The 27,500-nt window shown below is 37.5% G+C and overlaps 2 protein-coding genes across 2 annotated transcripts in view; both read left to right on the forward strand.

Annotated features, from left to right (window-relative positions):
• Positions 1 to 2,566, forward strand: part of LOC141519901 (protein GPR15LG-like) — a 7,336-nt gene extending 4,770 nt beyond the window's left edge. The window contains exon 3 of the mRNA XM_074231865.1: positions 1,572 to 2,566. Within this exon, the coding sequence (XP_074087966.1) occupies positions 1,572 to 1,663 (92 nt within the window). The 3' untranslated portion in view covers positions 1,664 to 2,566. The remainder of the gene's footprint in view (positions 1 to 1,571) is intronic.
• An 11,901-nt stretch (positions 2,567 to 14,467) lies between these two features.
• CDHR1 (cadherin related family member 1) overlaps positions 14,468 to 27,500 on the forward strand; it is a 48,195-nt gene continuing 35,162 nt past the window's right edge. The window contains exons 1-4 of the mRNA XM_074231866.1: positions 14,468 to 14,528; positions 15,642 to 15,737; positions 24,648 to 24,793; positions 26,810 to 26,860. Of these exons, the coding sequence (XP_074087967.1) occupies positions 14,468 to 14,528; positions 15,642 to 15,737; positions 24,648 to 24,793; positions 26,810 to 26,860 (354 nt within the window). The remainder of the gene's footprint in view (positions 14,529 to 15,641; positions 15,738 to 24,647; positions 24,794 to 26,809; positions 26,861 to 27,500) is intronic.

Below are 27,500 nucleotides of genomic sequence, written 5' to 3' on the forward strand. Positions count from 1 at the left end.
TGGAGTATCTGGAAGGAAAGAAAAAAGTCCTTTCTAAGAGGAACTGTTCAGAATTTTCAGTCATTAAGAATGTGGATTCAAGGTAAATGAATGAGATAAGGAATTTAGAGATTATAGTGAAATAGAAAGCATGATAAGATTTTGCTACTGAATTTTATTCCTTCCCAGTCTTTTCCCATTTCCAAGTTCAATAAAGTGCTGACTAGGAAAGAAATCTAGTGGGAACCAGGGGTAAAAATACACTAGTCACCTGAGAAGAGGGGTAGGGAGGATGTGAATTGTAAAAATGCCAATTTTTTTGCATACCAAACTACCCTATAAACCTATTCTTCTCCCAGGAAAAGGGAGAGCAAAGTCAAGTAGTTGTTAGTAGGGAGTGGGGAGGGAAGCAATGATAAGGTACTTAGATGTTTAGGAATTCCTTCAATTAGACTCAGAAAAAAAAAACCACAATTATCAAATGTCCAATATATAAAGAGAGTGCTGGACCTTTAGTCAAGAAGACTCATCTTCCTTAGGTCAAATCTGACCTCAGACATTAAGTGACCCTGAGCAAGTCACTTAATCCTCTTTGCCTCAGTTGCTTCATTTGCAACTGGAGAAGGAAATGTCAAACCATTCCAATATCATTGGCAAGAAAACCTCAAATGGGGTCACAAAGAGTACAACTGAAACAACTAAAGAACAATTTATATTACATTATATTATGTATGCATCTACATAGACATACAATTTGCAATATATGTATATTCTTTTGAAGAAAAATTTAAAAGGTTAATGAAAAATAAAATTTCATTATTATAGTTCAATAATTTGTTGATGAAAATGTGCCTTAAAGAAAGCAAGGGGTTTCAAGAGGCAGAAATGATAAGGGAGAGCATTCCAAACATGGGGACAGTCAACTTGAAAGCACGGAGATAGGAGATAAATAGGGAACAGAAAGTAAGCCAGTTTGTGAGGCACAAGTAAGGCACAAGCAGCCTAGGAAAGAAAGATTGAAGACATATTATAAGGACTTTGAATACCAGCAGAGTTGGTATTTACCCTAGAGACTGAACCATCCAAGGCCTGGGTCAGGGCTGTGCTTTTCCTCTTAGAAAATAAAGAGTAAATCTGCAAACCTTTTATAATATGTTTTCCTAAGACATAAGATTTCCTCCCACCTTCTGTTATCTACCAATAAAACAGATTTTTCACTTAACTTTACTGGGACTGGGGATACCGTTACTCATGTATTGTTAATATATGTAAACATATATTTAACATGTTAGCATATATTTGACTTGTACCAATTTAATCAAAATCTCTCTCCCTCTCTCCTCCTCCCCTCCCCTTCCTTATTCTCCTTCCTCCTCCTCCTTCATCTTTCTTCCTCTCTCTCTCCTCTCTTCCTCTCCCCCTTTTTCCTCCCCCCTCTCCACTTCTCTCTCCCTCCCCCTTTCTCTTTTCCCTTCTTTCTTCCTTTTTCTTTGTGTGCATCTATTTTTCCCTTTTTTTCCCTCTGCCTCTGCTATCAACTCTCTCCCTCCTCTGCCCTCCCCTTTTCTTCCCACATCCTTTCTTAATCTCAGGGAAAAATTTAAGAGCGAGACCATTCCACAAATTTTGTAAAGGCAAAACCAGTTCTTGTAAGAGGATCCCTGGGGCACTTCCTCAGATATAAAGCACTGGAAGAGAAGACAACAGGAGAAAGCAAAGATCTGGAGATCTTACCTGACCTCCAAGTTAGCAATGCTGCTCTTTGATTTCAACCTGAATCTCCTCACCCTTCAAAGAAGATTTATCCCTCTCCAAATTGCATCAAGCTGACAAAGATCATTCTTGGATAATCCTCTGCACCCAATTCACTAAAGGACAGACTGACCCCTTCTCATTCTATCATTGAATGTTTCGGACTCAATCATCCTTTGGCCAGTTGTGATTGTTCCGCCCAGGGAAGGCTTGAGAATGGAAGCTTCTATAAGCTATTGATACTAATAAATCATAGTACCTCTGCCCCCTCTCTAAAATTGTCACATAACTGATCCTGACCCTTCTGTTCTTTAAGTTTCTCATAGTAAAGCCGTAACTAATAAACGAATCACACGTTTGAAGCCCCTGTGTGGTTCAAAGATTTTCATTACTAGGCATGTCCAATAGGACGCTTACCTTCTAGCTAACCACCTTTGATTTTATTTCCATTATATAGAGCTGTTCAATATAGGGACTGACTGAGATCCTGGCAAGAGGACTGTAATCTAAAGTTGTGCGATGCAACAGAATAAAGCTCTGTGTTTAGCATTCTGCCACTAAGTAGGTGTGTGAATTTGAATAGGAAACATGGGTTTCTTCTATAAAATGAAGGATTTGATTTGGTCTTTTGAGTCGTATTCAGCTCAGAGGATTATTGATTTCTAGTCTCAAGACAGTTACAAAATCCTGAGATTTCTAGGCACTTGAAAAGTAAAAGGAAGGACTCTTTGGGAAGAGAATTTCATAGCTTCTTCAAATAACATGTTCCAACATTGAATAACTGTCAGTGTAAACTTTGTCTGTATGTTCTACTATCTTTGATTAATAAAGATGTTTTCCAGTCAATAAATTAATCAAAAGCATTTCTTAAGAGTTTGTTGGGGGGGGGGGGGGTAGGGGGTGGTGGCAGCTAAGTGGTGCAGTGGATAGAGCACCAGCCCTGGTGTCAGGAGGACCTGAGTTCAAGTCTGACCTCAGACACTTACTAATTGGATAAGTCACTTGACCCCATTGCCTAAAATAAAAATAAAATTTTTACAAAAAGAGTCTGCCACTGGGGATACAGAGGAAAGTTTAAAAATAGACCCTCCCCAAAAGGAATTTGTAATTTAATTAAAGAGGTAACATGTAAATAAATATGTAGAGAGAGTAGATGGATGGTAGAAGGGAGGCCACTAGAAGCTGGAAGACACAAGAAAGGCTTCCTGCAGATTTCTACCTTTCAGAATAAGGGAGAAGAGAGTTAGGCAGAGAAAAAAAGGAAAGAAGGATAGAGAAGAGAGAAGGGAAATGGAGAAAGAAAGACTGAAGAGGAGGAGGAAGGAATCAGTACTGTGTCCTAAAGATATAATCTGACCATAGAATCAGACTCCAACCTCAACTCTTATTTCCTCCAGAAAACCTTCCATTCAAGGAAAGTCAATATGTGTGAGTTAATTAATTTATGAAGTTATTAAATACTCAGGGTAGAGGTTTCCTGGTGGAAGGAAAAATAGCTCCAGTAAAAAAGTGTCAAACACATGACTGAAATCATGTAGCCCAAAACACCCTTGAATTCTTCCAGAACCAGATTAAAATAGAATTTAAAAAATAAAAATACAGTAACGCATACATATTGTTAATATGTGGTTTTCTAATTCAATATGCAGCAATCAGGGCCACTTGGATATGGTTTAGTGCCCCCCCCATTTCTATTTGAGTATGGAACCACTGATATATATAGATATAGATATAGATATAGATATAGATATAGATATAGATATAGATATATAGATATATAGATATATAGATATATAATGCTCTGTGTGAGTACATTTTCTTGGAGTAGACAGGGTTCTGGGCTTGATTTAATTTAATTTAAGCCCATTTAATGATGGGCTTATTTTTCCACTAAATCTTCCTCCCTATTAGATCTTGTTAAGATACATTAAACCCAGACTTTCAGACCTGTCATCTTGCTGCTTCCTGGAAATATTTGTCCAGGGCTTTTGCAGTGATTCCCACCACCACATTTTGGGGGGGGTCTAGGCCTGTGAATTCATTGGTATAGGAAATTCTACTTTCATAGGCAGCAAATTATTAACCCCTTTTTTGTACATATTCTTAGGGAATTGCATGAGACACTGAGAAATTGGGTAATTTTTCCCAGTGGACCAATGGTTAGATGATGAATGTATTTCAAAAGCAGGAATTGGACCGAGATTTCAAAGGTCCTTCATTCACTATATGATGTAACTCTAATATATAGCACTTCATCTAATTTCTAAATGATATTCAATCTCATTTATGTGCTTGCCTATTTTGTGCCACTTACCCTAGTACTAAACTGTATTAGAAGACTCAAAGAATTCAAATTTGGTAAGGTAGCATGGCTTATAATAGTGAGGAAAAAAAAGAACTGCATTGCCCATGTCTTCACCATCTTAACTGACTGTGTGAGTTCAGACCCAGTCAATTATGGAACTTCTCTGGATCTCAGTTTCTTCAAGTGAAAGTGGAAATTAGATGATCTCTTCTAAAATTCTATGATCTCAAATGAGAGGCAGGGTAGCTTGGTGGATAGAGACGTACTCTGAAATGAGAAAAACTCAGGTTCAAATCCTTCCTCTGACACACACACTAATAACCAAGAGCAAATCATATTTCTCAGTACCCTGGGTAACTTCCAAAGACTCAAAGTTACAGAAGAGTGATCTCCACAAGGGTGAATACAATTTCCCCCACACCATGAAATCATAAAACAGGTCCTGCCCTCCCTTCCCCTAAAGAAGTCTTCTCAGAAGAGGTGTAACTGGAAATTCCAACAGCTTGTAGGCTTCTATTGGCAAAAGATTCCCCTGCCCCACCCTTTCTACCCTTGCCCTGCCCTCCTCCTGCCTGCCCTGCCCAAATTTGAAAATCAAATACTAGGAGGAAAAGAATTTCTTCATAATCCCACAAAACAAACTAAACAAAACCATAGAATTGCTAGATAGCGAACAGTAAATATTTATGGTATTCCAGTAAACACACACACACATACATAATTGACAGAGGAGTCATTTACTAAGAGATGCTGGAACATAAGAGAACATAAAAGAAATAAAAGATTAGGTGTGAAAAACCTTCCAGGAAGGAGGTTTGTGAATGTCCATAACTGTTTGGGATTGGTGGATTGGGAGTAATTTTGAATAAAAAGCAGGTTTCAGTTCTTCCAGTTAGAATATTCATTCTTCTTTACTTGACATTACAAAAGGGCTAATTTTCTTTTAAAACTCCCCAGAACCTTGGGAAACAACCCAAACTTAGGAACTTACTTGAAGTTACTCAAAGTAAAAGGAGAATTATGAAGCAATAAGGGATGAGGGAATGGGACAATGGGAGTGCTTACTTTTTAAGCTATTTAAGTACAAGACTTTGGGGGCACTCTGTAGAGCTATTTGTAAAGCATATGGACCATCAGTGTTCTCACAAAAAAGAGTACGAAGGGGCATATACTTCTGCCCAACGGGATAGCACTCAGCCCTTGGTTCAGTTTTGGGAAATGCCTATCTGCAACTCAAACAATGGGAACCTATTTTAACTATAGTCCAGTTTAGAGCATATTAAAATTTTAAAGGGCTGTACAATTTTATAATGAGGTTGAAAGAGGGAATTTTTTTAATTTTTAACAAATACCATATAAGACAACTTATCCCTATATAAAATAGAGAAGGAGAAAAAAAGGTATAGATGAAGTTCTGAACTTGTAAAACATGTATGTAATACATACAGCTGGCTTTTCTTTTTAAGGATATAGGGAGTAAGTACATGATGCAGTGAATAGAGTTCTGACCCTTGGATATAGGAAGACCTGAGTTCAAAACCACCTTCAGACATTTGATACTTACTACCTTTGTGACTCTGGGCTAGTCACTTAACACCAATTTCTTTGCTAAAAAAAAAAAAAAAAAAACCACTAGGATTTAAGTATAAACTCAACATTTTAAATGCCTCTTTTATTATTTTTTTACTTTTATTTTCATAATGATAAGCTTATCACTAGTCCTACTTTCATCCCCAATTGTTATTCCAATAACAATTTCCTTATTTGGAAAACCAAGAATATTTAGTTTTTCTATATACAAAGAACTAACCAATGAAGGTCAAATAAAAAGCACTTGGGGGGGCCTACTTCCAAAAGCACCTGACGCTTTAGAAAATGGTAAGGGGAAAGGGCTCTCCACTTCAGTGCATTTGAAGGTATTCTGAAACTGTTTTGATTTCTCAATTCTAGAGTAATGCCTTTTGATTGACTACTGAGTCAGAACTAAATATGCCTACAAAATGTACTTACTGACTGATCAGATCAATATCTTTTTTCTGGTAGTGACTGAGACAAAAATATCTAAAGGACCTCCAGGAAAGGAGAAATATAGCCAGTAACCAACTCTTCCCTACCCACCCAAATACAGCCACAGACAAGGTGTGGTTGTTTGTCTTTCACTGCTATGGTAGTTCCATCCTGGTTTTAGGAGACTTTGGTGAACTTTGACAGGTGTCAGAATAGTGAACTACCAAAGGTTAAGGAGTTGGAGTCCATATCAGTTTTCCTAAAGCCTAGACAAAGGCTTGATCACCATGGATTGGACAACCCCAAGATGTGACTGGAGGGATCTAATCCAAGACCTGGGAACAAGGAAGCAGCCCTGTACACCAGGCTCAACTCTGGCCTAGAAGATAATGGCAAGAGGAGTTTTAAAACCTTTTGAACACTGACAGTCTTTTTGGAGCAAGTATTTGGTCTTCCCCTTTGCAAGACATAACAACGAAAGTGACACAGAGGACCAAATTGGGGAAATCTAAGTTCATATTCCACTTTGGATACTTAATGGCTATGTGACTTAGGGAAAGTCACTTAAGTTGTCTTGGTTTCATCTGTAAAATGAGGCAATTGGCCTCTATGATCTCATGAACTACTTATAGGAAGCTAGATGATGAAAAGGATAGATCATCAGTCCTGGAATCAGGAAACTTCAGTTCAAATTCGACTTCTGACACTTACTAGCTGTATGAGTTTGGACTAATCTCAGTATCCCTAGCTATAAAATGTGGATAATAGTAGAATTTAATTCCCAAAATTGTTTTGAGGATCAAATGAAATAATAATTGTGCTTAGCACAATGCCCATTATCATCATCATTATCGTTAAGTCCCAGTATATTTGTTTAAAAGTCATTCTTGTTATTTAATATACTCTTTCTAAATGTTAAGTCATAATGCTTTATTTCAACTCAATAGAATCAGATTTGAGAGCTGAGATCTTGATCTGAGATGTTGATTTCAAAGGGTCCTAACTTCTTGCAGTTCAGACCTATATCCAGACCACAATTCATATTTTCATCTCATCTGGCATAAAATGCATGTTATAGTCTATTATCGCAGCCCTGATCTTTTACAATCAATTCAATACATTGCTCATCTCAAGTTGTCCAACTCAAAATGATTTGAAGAAAAAATATAGGTGGTGCTGGATAGAGCGCCAGCCCTAGAGTCTGGAATACCTGAATTCAAATTTGGCCTTAGACATGTAATATTTATTTAGTTGTGTGACCTTGGGCAAGTCATTTAACCCCATTGCAAAAATTAAAAAAAATTTTAAAAAGATAAAAGAGAATTTAGGGGCAGCTAAGTGGAGCAGTATAAGATAAGAGCACCTGAGTCCAACTCCAGCCACAGACATTTAATAATTACCTGGCTATGTGATCTTGAGCAACTTAACTCCATTGCCTTGCAAAAAAGAAAAAAAAACATCCCTAGACTGTCCAATTCAATGTTTTATTGTTTGATTAATGTTCTTACAGCTTAACATCAAATACAATTTTATTTGCCTTCTATCCACATAGTAATTTTTCCCCAAACCCAAATAGCATAAAACCCCAGGTAATGTAGGTGTTACTACTTCTTTATTCCATTCTTCATAGAAACAGAAGAAAGGGTTGATGTTTCACTGAATTAGGTACCACTATGTTAATCTGTCATTCAAAAATCTTTTGTGGTTCCTCATTGCCTCTAGGAGAAAGTAAAAACTCATTAGTTTATAATTCCAGCCTCATCTCCCACTACCCAGACTACCTATTGCACTGAAAGCTATGAAAAATGAAAAGAACTAGATGAAAACCTCCAGTACAATGGATAGATTCTCTATGGAGGAATTATGGAAAGACATTAGCAGGAATTACACAGACAGATTGAACTAAGAAGGATCCAGGAAGGTCTTGCAGTTTATACTGTAATTTTCATTTACTACACAGCCTGGCCAGCTGTCATAAATTCATCAGACTAAAAACAGTTGCAATATGACCTGGAAATGAACTGAGATTGTATCTCCTGGATAGAGGAAGAAGGGCCCCAAGGACAGAAGTGATGTTTGTCACACCTACCAGACTTCATCACTTCCCATTGCAGGTGTGAGATCTGGAGTACCGCCTGAGCAATTCACACTCAGAGGGTGCTAGGAGATGTGCTGGCAAGAGCAAATGAGATTTCTCAAGTTGCAGACAGACTCTTTTTGCATCTGGCTCACTGACAAACTCAGCTTGAGTCCCAGTGGCTGGGCTTTGTCATATTGAAAATTTGACTGAAGCCATGATCAGCAGTAATCTCCCTGTAGACTGGGGATAAATCCTTATGATACATAAGGATTTATAATATAAAATATATTTTTATAATATAATATATAATAAAATATATTTTATTTTAGAATTTAAATATAAATATAACCATAATAACATAATTGTATATGTTATATTAGAATTATACTGTATAATATATTATAATAAAATTATATATTATAAATATTTCTTAATTTAAAATCTCTAGCAGGCTAGATTGCCTTCAGCTGTGACATAGAAAGTAAATTAAGGGAATTGGAATCATTCACCCTCACCTGGTGAAGAGAAATCTAAGCATATTAATTGAACTATAAAATGAAAAGAGCCCTACCTCTAAATAGAGACCTAGGTCCAAGTTCATCTTCTTATGAAAAAATGAGTAGCTGAGATTTATTAATCTACATTCCAGACACTTTGCTAAATGCTGGGATTACAAATACAAATACAAAACTGAGACAGTCACTGCTGTGGGAGAATTTGCATTGGGATAAGGGAAGGAAGTTTGAGTTTAGGGAGTTACAGGGATGGTGAATTGATTCATTTCATGATAATATCTGTTCTGACTATTTCATGGGTTGTGACAAGGCTTTAAATGGATTAATATAACATAAAAGATTTAGAATTGGAAAGGACCTTTAAGGTGATTAAGCCCAAACTCCATATTTTATGGATGAAGAGATTTGGGCCCAAAACAGCTAAAACATTTGCCTGATATCACACAAGGGCTAGGATCCAAAGAAAGAGTCTCTGATTCTAGAGCCCCTCTTTATCATATCACTCAACCTCTGTCAAAAGCATCTTAGAAATTGTAAAGCACTATACACATGTAAGGAAATGTTCTTATGTTTAACAGTATTCAGGACCAGATGAAATCCAAAAATCAAACAGAGTAAAGGATTTAGATGAACTCTATGAAAGAATTTATAAAGATAAAGAAACTGACAATCAGTTGTGCCTGCTCTGGTAGCAGTAAATAAATGGGTAGTAAATGTTGATTGGATAATTTGTTGACTAGGACTTTATTAAATACAGAGTGGATTATCCTGCAAATACCAGGACTTGTTTGTCTGGTTCCCCCTAAGGATCTTTTGTGGTCCCCACTATTCCATACCTGCATCCTATCCCCCTTCATTCTCCAAACTCACCCAACTCACACACTATCCTTCCACACTCCAGGTACAGGGCAACAACGTCCTCCTTCCATCTCTCCTCTGTAAGCACATCTCCACAGCTTTTAGGGTTGGGTTTTTGTTGTTTTTGCTTTTGTTGTTGTTCCTTGTTTTTGTTTGCTTTGTTGTTGTTCCCTCCATAGAAATACAGGATCACAGATTTAGCTCTGAAAGGAACCTTAGAGGTCATTGAGTACATACAGATCAATCAATCAGGAAACATTTATTAAATGACTTCTGGATTCCAGGCACTGTTTTGCATGTATAGATGTGCAGTTGAGGAAACTGAGATCCAGAGAAGGTAACTGATTTTCTCCAGTTTATACAGTGTGGGATTTTAATTCTATCCTATTTTTTTTTAGGTTTTTTTTGGGCAAGGCAAATGGGGTTAAGTGGCTTGCCCAAGGCCACACAGCTAGGTAATTATTAAGTGTCTGAGACCGGATTTGAACCCAGGTACTCCTGACTCCAGGGCTGGTGCTTTATCCACTATGCCACCTAGCTGCCCCAATCCCATCCTATTTGATTCTAAATCTAGTACTTTTTTCACTAAACATAACCCATCTCCTTTATAGGGTTTAAAATAGAAGCAAAAGCATATTGAAGTCCCGCTGATAGAGCTACAGTTGTTATTGTGAAACGCAATTTGGAATTGTCTCCAAAGTCACTAAATTGTGTGTGCCCTTTGACTCAATAATACCACTATTAGATCTATGCCTCAAAGAGATGAAAGAAAGAACAAAAGGTATTCTATATACCGAAATCGTTTGAGCAATTCTTCTTACAGTGACAAAGATCTGGAAATTAAGAGGATCTGGGAAATGACTGAACAAATTATGGTGTATAGATGTCCTGGATTACTAACGTGCTGTAAAAAATGAAGAAAAGATGACTTCAGAGAGACCTGAGAAGATTTATATGAACTGATGAAGAGTGAAGCGAAAATTCTAAAAAACATAAGAATTCTAATTAATATAAGTATTAAGGAGATTGCCTACCTCATGATAGAAAAATGATGAATAATATGCAGAATAAAGAACACATTTTTGGATATGGCAAACTGGGAATTAAGTGTGCTTGACTATTTATCCTACACAGAGGGAATACATTTCTTTTTCTATTTTCTGTGAGTGAAGATAAGTGAAAGGGAAAGGAAAAATAAGTACTTAATAATTGGAAAATGATATTTATTTCAACTTTGTTTTTAAATATTTTAAATAATATTTAAAAACCACATTTTGAGAACCACTGAAGACTGATGAAGTTGATTATAACCTCCCTCCCAGGCTATGATTCTATAAAGCTGATAATACCAACATTTCCACTGGGGCTTTTGGAAACACCAGTATGAGTAGTTTGTTGATGGGCAGAAATTGGCTTTGTCAGAATATGATGATGAAAGAGTTTATTGAACCAGAGGAGTGAGTGGTGGGGAGAAGATTGATAGACAGAGTTCTCAGTAGAGATTCTCAACCTTTTTTTTTGGCAGCAAATGATAAGTGGTAAGATAGGGACACAATTACGCCTGAGACTGGAAACAGAGCCCCTCTTTATCACATCACTCAACCTCTGTCAAAAGCAGAAAATGTAAAACACTATACAAATGTAAGGAAATGTTTTTATGTTTAACAGTATTCAGGACCAGATGAAATCCAAAAACCAAACAGAGTAAACACAAATAATTGCAAGTATAAGTTCCTTGTAATCCACAGCAAACTTGGCCAAAATTGATGAGAGGTTTGAGAGCTCTGAGAACTACTTGTCTTGGATTTTTTCTTCATTTGTCATCATTGTGGTTTGTTCAGTTATTTGGGAGTATTTGTGCCAGTCTAGGAAATACTGTGTAAGTTGGCATTAAACCCACCCACAACATGAATGGGAAGAAAGAGAGAATGAAACTGAAATCAGATGTAAGTACTGCCCATCTGCATTATACCCACTAAGCTGGATTCAGATACCCTTCCCTAGACCAGTAACTATGGGCATTCAAAATTCAGGCCACCTAACATCTAGTATGGAGGAACTAGGCTTACAGTAGGTATTTTCCTCTCTGAGATCCCTCAATAAATCATCCCTTGGGCTTTAGGCTATACAGCAAGGACTCCAAAACTGCCTTTTTTCACCTTGAGAATGGATGGCTCTGAGTTTATTTGAAGCTTTGCCCTCATTAGCTTTCTTGACTCTTCATTGAGCCCATGTAGGGTCTGTTTGGCAGGTTGGGTTTTTGTTGTTTGCCATTTCCTTTTCTATTTCTTTTTACAAATGAGGGAGATTGAAGCAAAATTGGTAAAGCGCCTTGCATAAGGTCATATAGCTAGTAAATATCTGAGGTCAGCTTTGAACTCAGGTCCTCTTGACTCCAGGACTAACCTTATTCTTTTTCCTGTGTCTCATTTCTCCATGATCCTGAGGCCAACAAACATTTTATATATTTATATATTTATAAAACTGCCTCCAAATTAAAATAAGACCATAATAGTACAAAAAGTTTGTGGAAATTTTGATGTCCCTGAATTTTTACTGTGTAGTCCATTCAAGTTAAGACCAGATGGAGTCTGGTGAAACTCTAGCAGTTTATGCCCAGTTTATGGGCTTCATTATCTCAAAGGCAATAAATTAATGGGTCTTGTTTGTCCCTATATCACCAGTTGACTTTAACAGAGGCAAAAAACGTAAAAAAAGACCTTGCTGTATATAATCAAAGAGTTAGAAGTGGGAATCCAGTCCAGTTTCTCATCCAAACTGCTCTGCAGCATACTATGTTATACTTTTCCATGTAAACATGAAAGGTATAGTAGGGAGAATGAAGATGGGGAACAGGGGTTTGCTGCTATTGTGACCTTTGGTGTGTCACTTTGATGATTCTGGGGCTCCATGGCTTCATCAGTAAAATGATGAGAATAGACCAGATGACCTCTAGGGTCTTTTCAACTCTCAAGCTTAGGACCCTATAAAGTTGCAATGACAGGGAATTCACTATTTTGCCAAGTATACTACTGCATTTTGAGATTTTTCTAATAGTTTCTTATGCTGAGCTGAAATCTGCCTTACTCTCAACTCATTTTGCTCTCCTCACCAGTAGCTTTGCTCATGTCAAAAATGCTTCTACCCTGGGGCTTGCTCCTCTGATTGGTGAATATCTGATTTGGTCCGACATTTCAAAAGGGGCCCCAGGCATGCTCACTCTACTCTCAGCTTAGTTTACTCTCTGGACTGATCCATCTTGTCACCAACAGTCTTGGGTACACTCCTCTCATCCTTCCCTTGCCAGCTGACCTTGATGTTTTCCTTCCTTGGAATTTAAACTCCTTGAGAGGAAGGGGCAATCTTGTTTTCTTGCACTAGTACAGTACAAAGCTTGGGGGCACTTCATAAATGCTATATTTCTACCTACCTACTTATCTATTATCTATCTTTCATCCATCCAGGCAACCATCTATCTATATAATATCCATCCATCCATCCATCTATTTATATATATTTGTCTTTCTATCTCACTTTCAGTCACTGATACCAGAATAGTTAACCTGCATCTGATCTGAGCTAGGATGAGAACATCCTAGAGATGGGAAGAGAAAGATCAGAAGAGAAAAAGGCACTTGAAAATCTGGATTTGTAAGAGAATAATATGCAAGTAGCCTGGAAATACAGGTTTAAACCAGATTGTAAAAGGTGTTAAGTGTTGAGATAAGGAATTTGCATTTTATTCTAGAGTCACTAGCCTTTATGTGTTAGCTCCTGTGCCCCCCAAAGATTATTTAAAAGAATGAGTGGCATGATCAGACTTGCTTTATAGGAAGATTATTTTGGAAATTATTTTGATGATTATTAGGGGGCAGTGAACAAAGTTACCTGTTTAGAATGGTTCCCTATCTTAATTCTAGCCAAGGTTCCTGTGGCTTCCCCAACCTATCTTCAGGGAGTAGTGCAGTGGCACAATAGGCAGCAAGATGGTGCTTCATCTTTCTGAATTCAAAGCTGGTCTCAGACACTTACTAGTTGTGTGATCCTGGGCAATACACTTCGCCCTGTTTACCTCAGTTTCTCATCTGTAAAATGAACTGGAGAAGGAAATGGCAAATCTTTCTAGATCTTTACCAAGGAAATCCTAAATGGGGCCACATAGAGTGAGGCATGATTGAAACAAATGAAAACCTGAAAGTCAATCTTGATCACTATTTTTGATTTTGCTGTTCTATGGTTACAGAACTGTTGGGTGGAGGGAAGCTTCATAGGCAAAAGACAAATGAATTCTTATTTAGGATTCCTCTTTAACTCTAACACCAAACATTGCTTTCTTGATTCTGCTCCGCTCCTTAGCAGGTATACATTTCAGTCTAGTTTGGTGAGGTGAATCAAGTGCTTCAGCACCCAGGAGAGCTCTACCCTGAAACCTTAAAGTCCATAGGGCTACTCTTCAAACTATAGGGAGCTCTAGCCTCTGAAGCCACAAGAAAATAATGACAGTGTTCTAAAGGTAGAGAAGAAAGGGGTGAGTTTTTAAAAGCAACATGGGGTGGAGCTGGGGGAGGGAGATAGCTTCTCCTTTGTTACCTTGCTTTTCTGATTGTTGAGCTCAACTTAGTGGGTGTGAAGACTGGCAGATTCATTAGACAGGCTAAGCCTCCACAAACACACCTAGCCCCTGGAGTGAATTCCTCCCAAGCTCTATCCACTCAGAAACAAGTCCCTGGGCTCCTTGCACAGTAATTGGTCTTAATTAGGTTGTGGGAAGGAGCTTCTTTAAATTCCTCAGAAAATAAGACGTGTCATCCTCTTAACATCTTAACATCTGTTCCTCTCGCCCTCTGCTGCCTTCCTCCCTCCTTCCCTCTCTCACAATTGGCCATGGTAGGGCACTAAAGGACACGCTTCCATCCCCTCCAGAGGCCCATCCTTGCCTAACCAGTGCTAAGGAGCCAAGACTCCAGAGCAATGAAACATGGCCAGCATTTCCCTGCATCCTTGGTCCTGGGATTGGTGCAGGTTTGCTTGGGTGAGTACTATCTAATTCTGAGACTTCCAGAAAGAACTCATGGGAGAAGGAGGAATCTTTCCTCATTGGGTACTGGGGGAGTCAGGAAATTTAGTGATATAAACAAGCATAGGATAGGGTACCTTTGCTTTATTTTCAAAGAGCAGATCTGTGTGATTTCATTTCAGATGGGTCATTGACTGTGCTTACCTTGACTAATGGTTGTCTTTTGTTTTGTTTTGACTTATTTTTAAATGATGTTTGGTAGCGATAAAATGGTCATTTCTCTTCTTGTTCTTTGGTAGATCTAAATTCCAGTTACCAGTAGAAGGCTCTTTTCCCTCGATTTTTTGCAACATGTATTCAGTGCACTCTTGTGCCTGTGTTTTTGTGGATGTTCATGTCCTTAGAGTGTCTCTCTATTGTTATTGGTGAGAATTGGTCATAATAGCTTTGCTGAAAATGGAACTTTTAATATTTTGAGGTCTGTTTCAGTGTCAGTATAGGCTTATGGAAAGGGTAGCTGGCCTGGGCATCAGGAGACCTGAGTTCTAATCCCAGCAAATATTTTAGATTGTTGTGTGACTTTTGATATCATTGAAATTGACTTTCTCATCTGTATCATAATAAGGGTGTAGATCTAAAACAGGGGATTTAAATTTAAGATCTATAATTTTTTTAAAAAATTGATTACTATATTGCAATATTTCAAAGAGTTTCCTTTACAATCTGGGTGTTTTATTTTATTCACTTAAAATTAATTTTCTGAGAAGGGGTCCAGACTATCTCAAAGAGGTTCATGACACAAAATGGTTGAGAACCCCCAGATTAAAGGATCTCTAAGATTCCTTTCAATTCTAACATTCAATAATGATGGATTTCTCTAAGTACCTTATTACTCTGAAATGCTAATATTCAAGTTGTCAGGTTTGATGGGGGGCAAAGTGTCTCTCTAGAGATGTGGTATTAGAGATCCCTTTCTGAAAGGGTTACAAGTTTATTAGTGTCACTGAGTATTTCCTGAGCTAAAAGGATTCTCCCAGGAATTATTGAGAGCACAGAGCTGGGTTGAAGAAAGTCAATTCTACTGGGGCTGGGGTGCAAAGAACTCCTTTGTGTTTTATTGTTTTCCAGCCCAGGCGAATTTTGCTCCTTACTTCTTCGACAATGGAGCCAGCAGCACAAATGGAAATATGGCCCTTTTCAGCCTTTCGGAGGACACCCCTGTGGGTCAGTACAATAGCATGATGGTTACAGTGCAATAGTTGTCATTTATGGTTTTCTTTCTTCTACTCTCAGGATTCAAAAGGCCTAGTGGCTTCTAATGAGGAGCTGTGTTTAGGAAAGAACAGATTCTGTCTGCATTTCACCATTTTCTTCCTCAATATTCACTCTCACCAACTCTACCTCATTTAGAGCAGAAATCACATGTGTATTCACGAGAGGGATAAAGCCACATGATATTAAAAAAAAAAACAGTGATCTTTTGGCTTAGAGGACTATCTCCCATTTTAGCAACTGTCAGATGTCTCCAACGCCCTGCGGCTATGAAGATTCTCCAAAGGAAGATGGACTCCTTAATGGAATTCAACAAATGTTTATAAAGTACCTACTATGTATCAGATTCATATATGCTAGGTGGTAAGGAAACAAAGACTAAAATATAAAACAAAAACTCGTCCTGTCTTTAAGGAGCTGAAAGTTTACATTAGGGATATGGCATACACAAAGATAAGTAAAAAATAAAATGATTTGAAAGCGTTTAAGCATTAATAATTGAAAGGATCAGGAAGATCATGGCAGAGGAAGTGTCATCTTAGCTGAACAGAGAGAAGCAGAGAGGCACAGTGGAAACTGAACAGTCCTGGGCATCAGAAGACCTGAGATTGAATCCTTCTCCAGTCACTTAATAGCTACAAGAGAACACAATTAATTTTTTAGAGACTCAGTTTCCTCATCTGTTAAATGGGAATCATAGCAAGGCAATATTTAACTTACATCATCGATTGGAGAAAAGTGTTATAGTGCTAGAGAAATAAATAATTATTGAAGGATGGTGAGAATTCATAATTACAGAGAAGAACATTTGATGTGGAAGGGACCAATCAGGGTGGCTAGGTGGCACAGTGGATAAAGCATGAGCCCTGGAGTCAGGAGTACCTGGGTTCAAATCGGGTCTCAGACACTTAATAATTACCTAGCCGTGTGGCCTTGGGCAAGCCACTTAACCCCGTTGCCTTGCAAAAACCTTAAAAAAAAAACAGGAAGGGACCAATCATCCAGCTATAAAGGAACGAAGCTTATCATTTAACATCTTCCATTCCCTCATGAATTATTGGAGAGGAGAACAGAGAAAAGAAAGACTGGGTTATTCATGCCGGAGGAAGGGAGAAAGAAATAGCAGGGATCCATTGCCATGATGAAAATCAATGAGATACTGAATTTTTTCTAGTCCTGTTTTCCTGAGTATATTCTAGTGTCAAATAGTTGTGTTCCCAGGAATCAAAGTGTTACTTTATGAGCTTGAAACAAACTTCTCTCTGCTCATTGATGGTCTCTGTAAAACTGTGTTTTATGGGCATAGCCTTCCTGACATCTTGCTCTTCCCATTCTTAGTTTCAATCCACTGTTCCCACCCCTTCCCTCTCACCCACAGAACAATGTCTATTCTGTATTTACTTAAGTGTGTGCCTATTGTTATCCCTTCCCTCCCTGCTAAGAATGGAAGCTCCTTGATTGGTTCAACCTTTTCTTCACATTCCCAGTGCCAGGTTAGATGACTGGCACAAAAGAGAAGTAATAAATGTCTGCTGATTGATTTATTGAAAACTGCAGTCAACAAATATGTTTCATATAGCTGCTATGCCTTAAAGACTATTATGGATGGAGGAGGCTGAGTTGTAGAAGGAGGAAGTAACAACAATAGGGAACATTCTTCTATCTTTTTAAGGTTTACAAAACCCATGTCAAAGCATTAGAAAGTGATGCTAGATTTGGATCTGAGATACACCTGAGCTCAAATCCTAGTTATGTTACTGGGTTAAACTATCTGAGTCTTGGTTTAATCTGTAAGATGAGGGGATTGGATGAGATAGTTTGATTCAGTCCAGTCCTAATAAACCCAAAGTTATAGATGGCACAAGTATTATTATCCCCTTTTATGGAAGAGGGAATGAAGGGTCAAAGAAGTAAAATGACTTGCTCAAGGTCACACAGCTATTAAATGGCAAAGTCAGAACTCTAATCTAATTTTCCCAACTCCAATGTTTTTTTTTTCCTTATGCTATAATTGCCAAATAAAAGACAAAGTGCTTACCTTCTAGGAGCTTGCAATTTGGTTGGGGAGACTGCATTAAAATATTTGAAAAGTTGATGAAAAGTATAAAATAACAATTTACCACATGGTGATTTATCTATGAGAAATGTCAAACAAATGGTTATAAACATTAAGAATCAGAAAATGATCTCTGAGGGTCAAAGGAGTCAGAGAATGTTTGATGCAGGACTCAAACTGTGTCTTGAAGGATGGATTAGTACATGGATATACAAAAGAGTAGGGAAAGTGTATTTGAAGCATGGTGAAGGAATATACATGTATTTGTTTGTTTTCTATTGTAGTCTCTCCCCTAATAAAATGTAAGTTTCTTGAGGGCAGATATAATTTAATTTTTGCCTTTGTGTCCCCACCAAACATAGTAGGTACTGAATAAGTGTTGATTAAATTGGATTGAATTAAATTCAAAGAAATGAACATATAATGGTGGGATTTATTATAGTCCAGTTCCCAGACAAGAGAAATAATTTCAAGTAGAAGTCTTTCCTGGTCCATTAAATTATACCACATGGACGATTGTCTTCCCTACTTACATGTAAGGTTGACCCTAGGTGTTCTTTCATAACAAGAAACTCTCTCCTCAAAATCTAGGAATTTAGAGTTAGTCTGTTGAAAGTTCCCTTAAAAGGTTATTATAGAGCAATTAATATAGAAAAGCATACTGTCCAACCCAGTAAAGGAACCAGCTTTGAAACCAGGGAGACTGGGTCAAAGTTTTAACTCTATCACATTTACTGTCTGTAAGCATCATATTGAGCAGTTCACTTCCACCTCTCCAGGCAAAATTACAAACAAGCTTCCAACCTGAATCATCAGAGAGAGCTTCTTCTCCAGTTCATTATACCAATGAAATCACAGATTTAGTTCCTGTCCCTTTCCCTATAGGAAAGTTATAAATTTATTCCCAAGATAAGTGGAAATGATTTAGAAAACAACCAAATCATTGTTTTCCTATCCATATAGAGGTATAAGACTCTCTTACATGCTCACAGAGCCTGACCAATAAAAATAATCTCCAAGTGATTTGAGGTAGCAAGCAACAAATAGATATGATTACTATGGATATGCCAGATGGATATGGCTAATGACAAAAACTGAGAAATGCCTGCCTCTTTTGCATAGAGGTATAATTTTAGCATCTCCTCATAAACCTGTTGCTAGGATGGAAAGACAAATTTGGATTCTGCTTCCAGTTGGGGAAGGAGGAGGTATGGGTTAAGAAAGAATTTATGGAGAATATTACCCTTGATTGGGGGTTTGAAGAAAAAGGAGGATTCCTATAGGGAAGGAGTATATTCCAAGTCAAGAAAAATCATTCTGGATAGAGAGCACTGACCCTGGAGTCAGGTGGACCTGAGTTCAAATTTGACCTCAGACACTTAATAATTGCCTAGCTGTGTGACCTTGAGGGAAGTCACTTAACTCCATTGCCTTGCAAACCCCACCTCCCCCCAAAAAGTCAGAGAGACTTGGAGAAAAACCCCAGCCAAGAAAAATCATCTGAAAAAGGGATAGATTAGGCAGAAAAGTACAAGTTGAAATGAGAATAGGCAAAGGTCCATTTTGCCAGGAACATAGAGTATAGCATGAGAAAAGTCTGAACTGATAAGATGGATGCAAGTGTTGAAAAATCTTGAAGGTCGGACTGAGAAGTTTGGATTCTTTTTCTATAGGCAATAGAGTCTAGGAAATTTTTTAAACAGATAGATGATATGATCCAACATAAGTGGATAGGAACCTGGAGTCGGCAAGACCTGAGTTCAACCTCTGCTTCAGACATTAACTAACTGTTAATGGACCTTCAGTTTCCCCAATTATGAAATATAGGAGTTGAGCTAGATGACTTTTAAGGTTCCTTCCAGCTCCAAATCTGTGATCTTGACATGTGGACTTCCATCTTATTCAGCTTGTTTGTAGCTTCCTGAGAAGTGAGCACAGCTGAGAATTGGAGTCAGCTTCTGATAATATTGGCTCTTTGCCTATATGGGAATAAATGCAATGGCAAGAGCAATGCCATGATCTCAAAACTCCTGAGACTTTGAGGAAGGAATGTTCCTATTTCTTCTTAACAAAGAAAGAAGCCCTCATGAGCTTGAGAGGAATCACAGCTGTATTTGTTTCCTTTAATTACTGAAGGAAGACTTAATTGAACTTTCCCTTCCTATTGGAAAGTGTTAGGAAGGTGTTGCTGATATATGTGCTAAGAGAGATGAATACACAAACTATATTTGTAAATTCCTGATAAGAACAGCCCCTGATTGAAGGAGGGGAAAAAATCAAGAGTTCTGTGCCCAAGTCCACAATGTTCCCTAAGAGTGTGGGTTTATAGCAGGCTTGTGCTGGTAAATGCCTGCCTCTTTGTGGTGGGGGCGGGGTATACCCAAAATACACTTTTCAGTTTAATCTGCATTATTAACATTTTCTATTTCACTTTCTTAAGTTTAGACAATCAACTAAATGGTAAGTCAAGCCCTGATTCACAGCATTTTCCAATTTCCAAGGTACAGATGGAACAATTAGTTCTCTTGGGCCCTAACAAGCTAGCTCCAGAACAGCCATGATTTACAAGAGAACCCAGAATCAGAATAGGGATCTCTCTCTCTCTCTCTGATCTAGGGCAAGTGATTTAATTTCATTGCTTTGATCATCTGTAAAATGAGTTTATAGTCAATGCTGACTGTACAGACACCCTTCACTATTTAAAGATGAGAGAAGCAATGTCTGTTAATGGCCCCTAAAGACTGAAAAAAAATGTTAATTAGATATTCTAAGATTTTAACTCAACTGCTGTTAGAAAGGGAATGTGGTGGAGGGGCTGGAGATCATTCCTAGAGTCAGGAAGACCTGGGTTCAAGACCTGCCTCAGACTCATACTAGCAATGCAAACAGTTGCCTGTTTCTGATTCCTACTGGTTCTAAGTCCCTGGGAAAGTCAAGTTCTCAGGACCTCCAGAAGATTCTTCAGTTGCACAAAGGTGCTACTTAACTTTGGAAAAGGCCATTTCTTCTCTGGGAGTTCCCTGGACCAATGAAATCATGAGTCCTATTAAAAATTTTTAAACAATATTAACAATTAATAATATTAATTATTTAAAAGTAACATTTAAAAAGTTATATATTAAGTACTTTAATAATCTAGATAGTAAGATTTTGTCTATATTAAATAAAGTAGTTGTGAAAGGACTTCATTATTTGAATATATATATATATATATATATACATAAATTTCTATTTATTTCAGAATAATTATTTAATTAGTAGAAGGAATTCTCATTGAAGAAAAATCCCTCTACAAATCATCCATTACTTTACAACTTGTTGTCTTGGGGATTTTCCTGTGGGCACAGAGACACGAAGCCAGCATGTGTCAGAGACCACCAGACCTTTGAATCTTCACCTAGGTCTTCCTGACTCCTGAGGTTAGAGCTCTAGCTGTTAGGACTGACTGACACATAGTAAGTTCTTAATAAATTATCGCTGACCAGACTTGACTCAAAAAGTATCTAATCCTGATGTTGGAAGTCATTTAGTCCAGGCCATTTAGTCAGAGGTCATTTAGTCCATTTCCTTCCCTATTGCTTGCCTTATAAGTGCAAGCTCCACTTTTGGAGATAGATAACTTCATTTACTTGGAAAATAAGTTATTTCTTCAACTTTTAGACCATAAATTACAAATTACACACACACACACACACACACACACACACACACACACATATTTATCTGTATACATACATATATTCATACATGAGTATATATTACACTTTGTATAGGCATACACATGTGTACATGTATGGTGTGTATGTGTGTTTAGAAACACTGAAGGAAAATTGACATTTCTGAATTGGCTGACTGGACCACAACAAAACAGAGTCAAGATAACATGGCAGAGTAGAAAGAAGCTAGAGTCAATGCCCTGGCTTCAGTCATTTGCTAGATGAGTAATTTGGGGTTAATCATTTTGTCCCCTCTTTGCCTCAGTTTCCTCATCTATAAAATGTGTGCTCTGGGCATAATGATCTCTCAAGTCCCTTTTCATGCCAACATTCTGTGAATCTAGTGCACAGAGAGGCTAATCACCAAAAATCATCTTGCACCCCAAGTCCCTTTTTTTGATTTCACTTTTTAGTGAATTGGCACAATCTCTGCTTCTATAGCATGAAAGGCAAACATATGCCTGCTATCTATTCAAGAAGCAATTTCTTCATCTCCTTACCTTTTACAGAGAAATTTGTTTTTTAAAAAAGATTGGACCTCAGAAACATTGTCAACTGGAAATTTCTTCTGTGCTCTCTCTCCTCTTCCAGTACTTCCAACTCTCCTTTCATGCTTCCATACTCCCTCCCCATTTCAACTAATAAATCTTGCTTGCTAATACTAGTCATGTTTACTCTAATATGAATATTACTGAGCTCCTCTCCCTGGGACATTTGCAATTGAAAAGTTGATCTCTAGTGAAATTATTCATATTTATATAAGCAGTTTACAAAGTTTCCTTACCACAATCCCATTATTAGCATCCCTCCCTAGTATACAAAGGAGGAAACTGAGATTCAGAAGTGAAATGGACTTAGAGCTGGTGAGGGAACTAGATTCACTTGTTTCTTAAGAAAATCAATTTAACTTGTCCAAAAAATGAGTTTGTTAGGGGATTTGACCCAAAGTTTCTGGCTTCATGCCCAGGCTTCATTCTACTGTTCCTTTTGAAATCAAGCATCAGATATTTAGGATGGGAGGAAGAAGCTTTAAAAAAAATTCAGAAGGTTATTTCTTCTATCTCCAGCATGTCCAACATTTTCACCACTCCATTCCTGCCCTCAATATTTTCCCTGCCTGAAATGACTTTTCCCAAATCTATAGGTCTACCCATCAAAGTCCTATTCATCTACCAAGATCAAGCTCAGAAGTTACCTCCTTCCTGAGTTCTTTCATGATCCTCTAACCTAAAGGTTATTTCTTCAACCTCCAGACAATCATTATATACATTATTAGTCTTTCAGTCTTTCACATTAAGCAGTAGCTAATTCCCTATTAGACCACAAGGAAAAAGACTGTCTTTTTTTCTTCCATGTCTAGAAGTGTCCTCAGATATTTTTTGAACAAATCCACACCCACCCAATATTCCTACAACTAGTATAGGGAATAATCTCCTTGTTTCTTGTTTTTGTCTGTTCGGGTTCTGTTTTCCCCCAACCCCACCTCATAACCATAATGTATTGAAAGGGTTTCTGATAAGTACCCTGGAGTAGAGCCTCAGGGAGAGAAGGACCTGCTTCATTAATCTTTTTTGTGGCAACCAAGAGAAGTATCTCCAGGACAATAAGCCATGATCTGGTCACCTGGGGTCAGGTTCCATAGAAACCAGGCCATTGTATATTTAGGGGAAAGGGTATGCAGTTCAAGCAAAAACTCCATACCAGGAAATAGAATAAAGTACTCAGTGATTCTATCACTACCAACTCGTTTAAAAAACCAATGCAAGGGACAATGTAAGAAATATTTGTAGGGTGTTCTGATAATCCAAACTTAGCTTTGACCTTGATGAAGTTCACTATATGACTTTATGCCTTAGCTTTTTCAACATTTAAACACTCTTACATTTATCTCTTCATTCTACAATATTGGAACAAATCCTTTATTTCCCAAGAGGATGGACTCAACTAGTTCCAAAAAAAGTAGCTTACATTTATATGGCAGGAGATAAGGAAGGAGATAGACTAAATGACCTCCAAGGTCCTTCCCAATATCATGATTAGATGCCTCTGGAGTCAAGTCCAGTCAACAATAATTTATTAAGGACCTACTACATGCTAGTAAGGCTTAATAGATAGAAATCTGACCTCAGGAATCAGGAAGACCTAGGACTCAAGTTTGGCCTTTGTCTTATGATGCTTCATGACTCTGAACTAGGCATTTTCTCTCTCAAAACTCACAGGGCAATCCCCAAGATTGTAAGGTGCAAAGTAGAGGTTGATCTGTATTGTTAGAGGGATTCTCTTCAATAGGGATTCCTTCTACCAATTAAATAACTAGTCTGAACCAAATAGAAAGAAATGTATATATGTATATGCATATTATCAAATAATCTTGATTCATTTCACAAATAATTCATTTAATTTAGATAAAATCTTGCTATCTAGCTTATTAATGTACTTAATTTATAAGCTTTTAAATGTTACTTTTACAAGCAGCAAGGTAGGGCACTGGCCCTGAAGTTAGGAGGACACAAGTTCAAATCTAGTTTCAGATACTTGGCACTTAGCTGTGGGATCCTGAGCAAGTCCCTTCACCTCAATTACCTTGCAAAGAAAGGAAAAGGCAATACAATCCCTGTTCAACTGGAACTCACACTCTAATTAGGGGAGACAATAAATGTTGTTTTTAAATATTGTCATTAATTATTAATATTGTTTCAAACATTTTTCACTAGAACCCATGATTTCATTGGTATAGGAAATTCTCTCTTCCAATGTAGAGGACCTCTTCTGCAATATCAAATCTTCTAGGATTTTCTATGGAGACCTGAGAGATTACTTGACTTGCCTAGAATCCCACAAGCAGTATGTGTCAGAAGCATTCTTTGAATGCAGATTTTCCCATATCCAAGGCTGGATCTCTTATTCATTATGTCATCCTACCTCTCTCATCGTAAATAATAATAATTAATGTCATTAGTATAGTTACCATTATCATTACTGTTATCATTATTAATTAAATTATTTAAATTAATTAAATTATAAACTCAGTAAAGTAAACAAAAATATCAAGACTGAATTATAAGTCTATTCTCCTTTTCAATTTTCCAGGCTCTCATGTATACACACTGAATGGAACTGACCCAGAAGGAGATGTTGTCACCTATGGCATTAGCTTTGAGTCCAGTTCAAGAAATTTCTTTTCCATCGATCCAAACTTTGGAAATATCACATTGATTGAGGAGTTGGATAGAGAGGTATAGATGAAGCCTGTGGAATCCATCTATAATAAGAACACATAAAAGATCTATTTCCCAGGTGAAATATGAACTTAAAGGAGTATTAAAGTCTAAGCAGATGGATCCAACTTAAGAAAACCATGGAATAAAAATTCTAATTTGCCAAATAAGTGAATTAAGAGTTCTGCCATGATCAGGGTTCCATAAAGATGTTTGCATTCTTTCCTTTTTGCCCTCTTTCTTTCCTCTCCCTATGTTTCTGAAAATCAATGTTAGAAGAATTTAAGTCTGTGATCTCCAACCTGGTCTAATTGTACTGGGGTTTTCTTACAGTTTTCTTAGATCATCTGTATTCTGTGACATCCAGAGAAATCTTTACAATGAAACCAGTTGCAATTTAGGATTCCCTCCTCCCCTCCCGCACCCAGTCTGAAAAAGTTTCTGTAGAGGGTGAGAGCTTTCCCCATATCTGAATTAAGGAGTTAGCTATTAATAAGGATGAATGGGGTATATCTCTATAGTATATAAAAAAAGAGCTCTTTACTTTGCAGGAGTTCTTTAAGTCTTCCTCAGAACAGGCAGTTCTCTAGTGAATTTAAAATTAGATTTGTTACAAAAATTTAAGCTTTAATTTTCAGGAACACATATAGCATACAGTGAGATGAACAAGTCCTTGGAGAAGAGTTCCTAACTCACAAGTTTTTAGGAGGGTCAGAGCTGGAAGAAAACATGAAGTTTTAGTCTCTGCCTGATAAAAACAACAGTACAAATATGATCCCAACTGTCCTAGCAGCAGAAAGAAAACTGTTTTTAAAGTCAGAGGATCTGGGTCAAATTCTCCCTCTGTGTGATGCTACTATGTTACATAAGAAGCAACATAGTGTAAAGGACAGGACACTGAACTTAGAATCAAGAAGACCTGGGCTCAAATTTCTTCTTTAGATATTTAATAGCTGTGTAACCCTTGGAAAGTCTGTCTGCCTCAGTATCTTGATTTTTAAATGAGAATTGGACTCAGGATTGCTAAGGTCTTTTCCATCTGGAATGCTATCATATACTACGATAAGACATTTTACTACCCTATGGCTCAGGTTCCTCAACTGTGAAATTAGGGGAAATAGTCTCTGAGGTTCTTTCCAGATCTAGGTCTGTGAATATTCTAATCCTCCAAGACATACTGCACATAGTTTCCCTAATAGAGAATGAACTCAGTGTTCAACAGATAAAATAAAAGTTTCATCCTTTGCAGAGACACTTTCAGGTTAGGCAGGGGAGAGTAAGGATTTCAAAGAGAAGTTAGTTTTATTGTAAAGATTTCTCTTGATGTCACAGAACACAGATGACCCAGTAATACTGTCAGAAAGCTTCCAATACAATCAGACCAGGGTGTAGATCACAGACTTAAATTTTTGTAGAATTGACTTCCGGAAACATAGGGAGGGGAAAGAGAAAGTAGAATGGAAAGAATGTAAACAAACATCCTTAAGGAACCCTGATCGGTACATATTGCTTCCTGCTGCCATCTGTATTATTCCAGATTAGTTTCATTGTATTGGGAACTCACAGGTAAGAAAATTTCCTCTACAAATGGAAATCAGTACCAGTTGCCTCAAGCACTGAAGGGTCCCTGGCACAAAATCTCACAGCCAAATTGTGCCAGTAGAATTTGAACCCAACCAGGCATTTCTAGCTTTGTGACCAGTTCTCTATCCTCTGTGTTGTGCCTAGTGTCCTCAGCAATGCTGAGTCCTAGGGTGGTTTACTGATCCTTCCAAAATATATTTTAAGTTACCCCCAAAAGATGTCCCCTTTCTCAAGACAGCCCCTTCAGAAGAGGAGCCTGGGTTACCCTAAGCCAGACCTACCACTCTTCTCTTCTAACTTGACTGTTTAAAGTCCACACATTTGAAATTTCCTTAGGACACATCTAATGTCACTTCAAGAATCCTTGACTTTAGGAATAACTGTGATACCTCCACTTCTAGACCTCTTTTTTCTTTTTTTTTCCTTATTTCTTTTCCTTTCTTTTTGCAGAGAGAAGATGAGATTGAAGCCATCATCAGTATCTCAGATGGCCTGAATAAAGTGAGTACTAGGGGCTCTGAAAGGCCACACTATCAGAAACAAGAATATCTGGCAATCTAAATACTGCCCTTAACTGACACAGAATTGAGACAACCTGGAGTAGCAGACATTTCAATTGACATTAGGTGTACTTTGGGTCCATTTTGAGAAGGTTTCCACTTTCAAGAAATTCTTCCCCTATGAAATCCACATGGGGCTTTTGACCAAGGCATATTGTACACTTCCCATAGAAAAGCTTATTGTGCCAAGTAGTCTGGTATGGTTTATGCTCTTACAGGTTTTCCATATCAGGATCAATTCCTGGTCACCAGAAATATGTTCTGGCCAGTATTTTCATGTGAATAATCCATCTGATTATGGAAATATAGCATAACCAAGATCATGTAACAACCATCTGCATCATTAATGTGACTAACATGAAAGGTGACACTGTTCAGTTGGTCCCTTTGGTTTGTTGCCCCATTCACTCTTGGGTTAAAGCATGAATCCAGATATTATCTATATGGTCAATCTTATGATGTCAAAGATGTAGATTAGAGAGTTATTTGACAATTTTTAACTTTTGTTGATTTTTTTTAATTTTTATGTCACCATCAAGTTCCGTTTTAAATCTCACCTTTAATGCCTTTCCATTCTCCAT

The sequence above is a fragment of the Macrotis lagotis genome, chromosome 4, assembly GCF_037893015.1.
Source record: "Macrotis lagotis isolate mMagLag1 chromosome 4, bilby.v1.9.chrom.fasta, whole genome shotgun sequence".
NCBI lineage: Eukaryota > Metazoa > Chordata > Mammalia > Peramelemorphia > Peramelidae > Macrotis > Macrotis lagotis.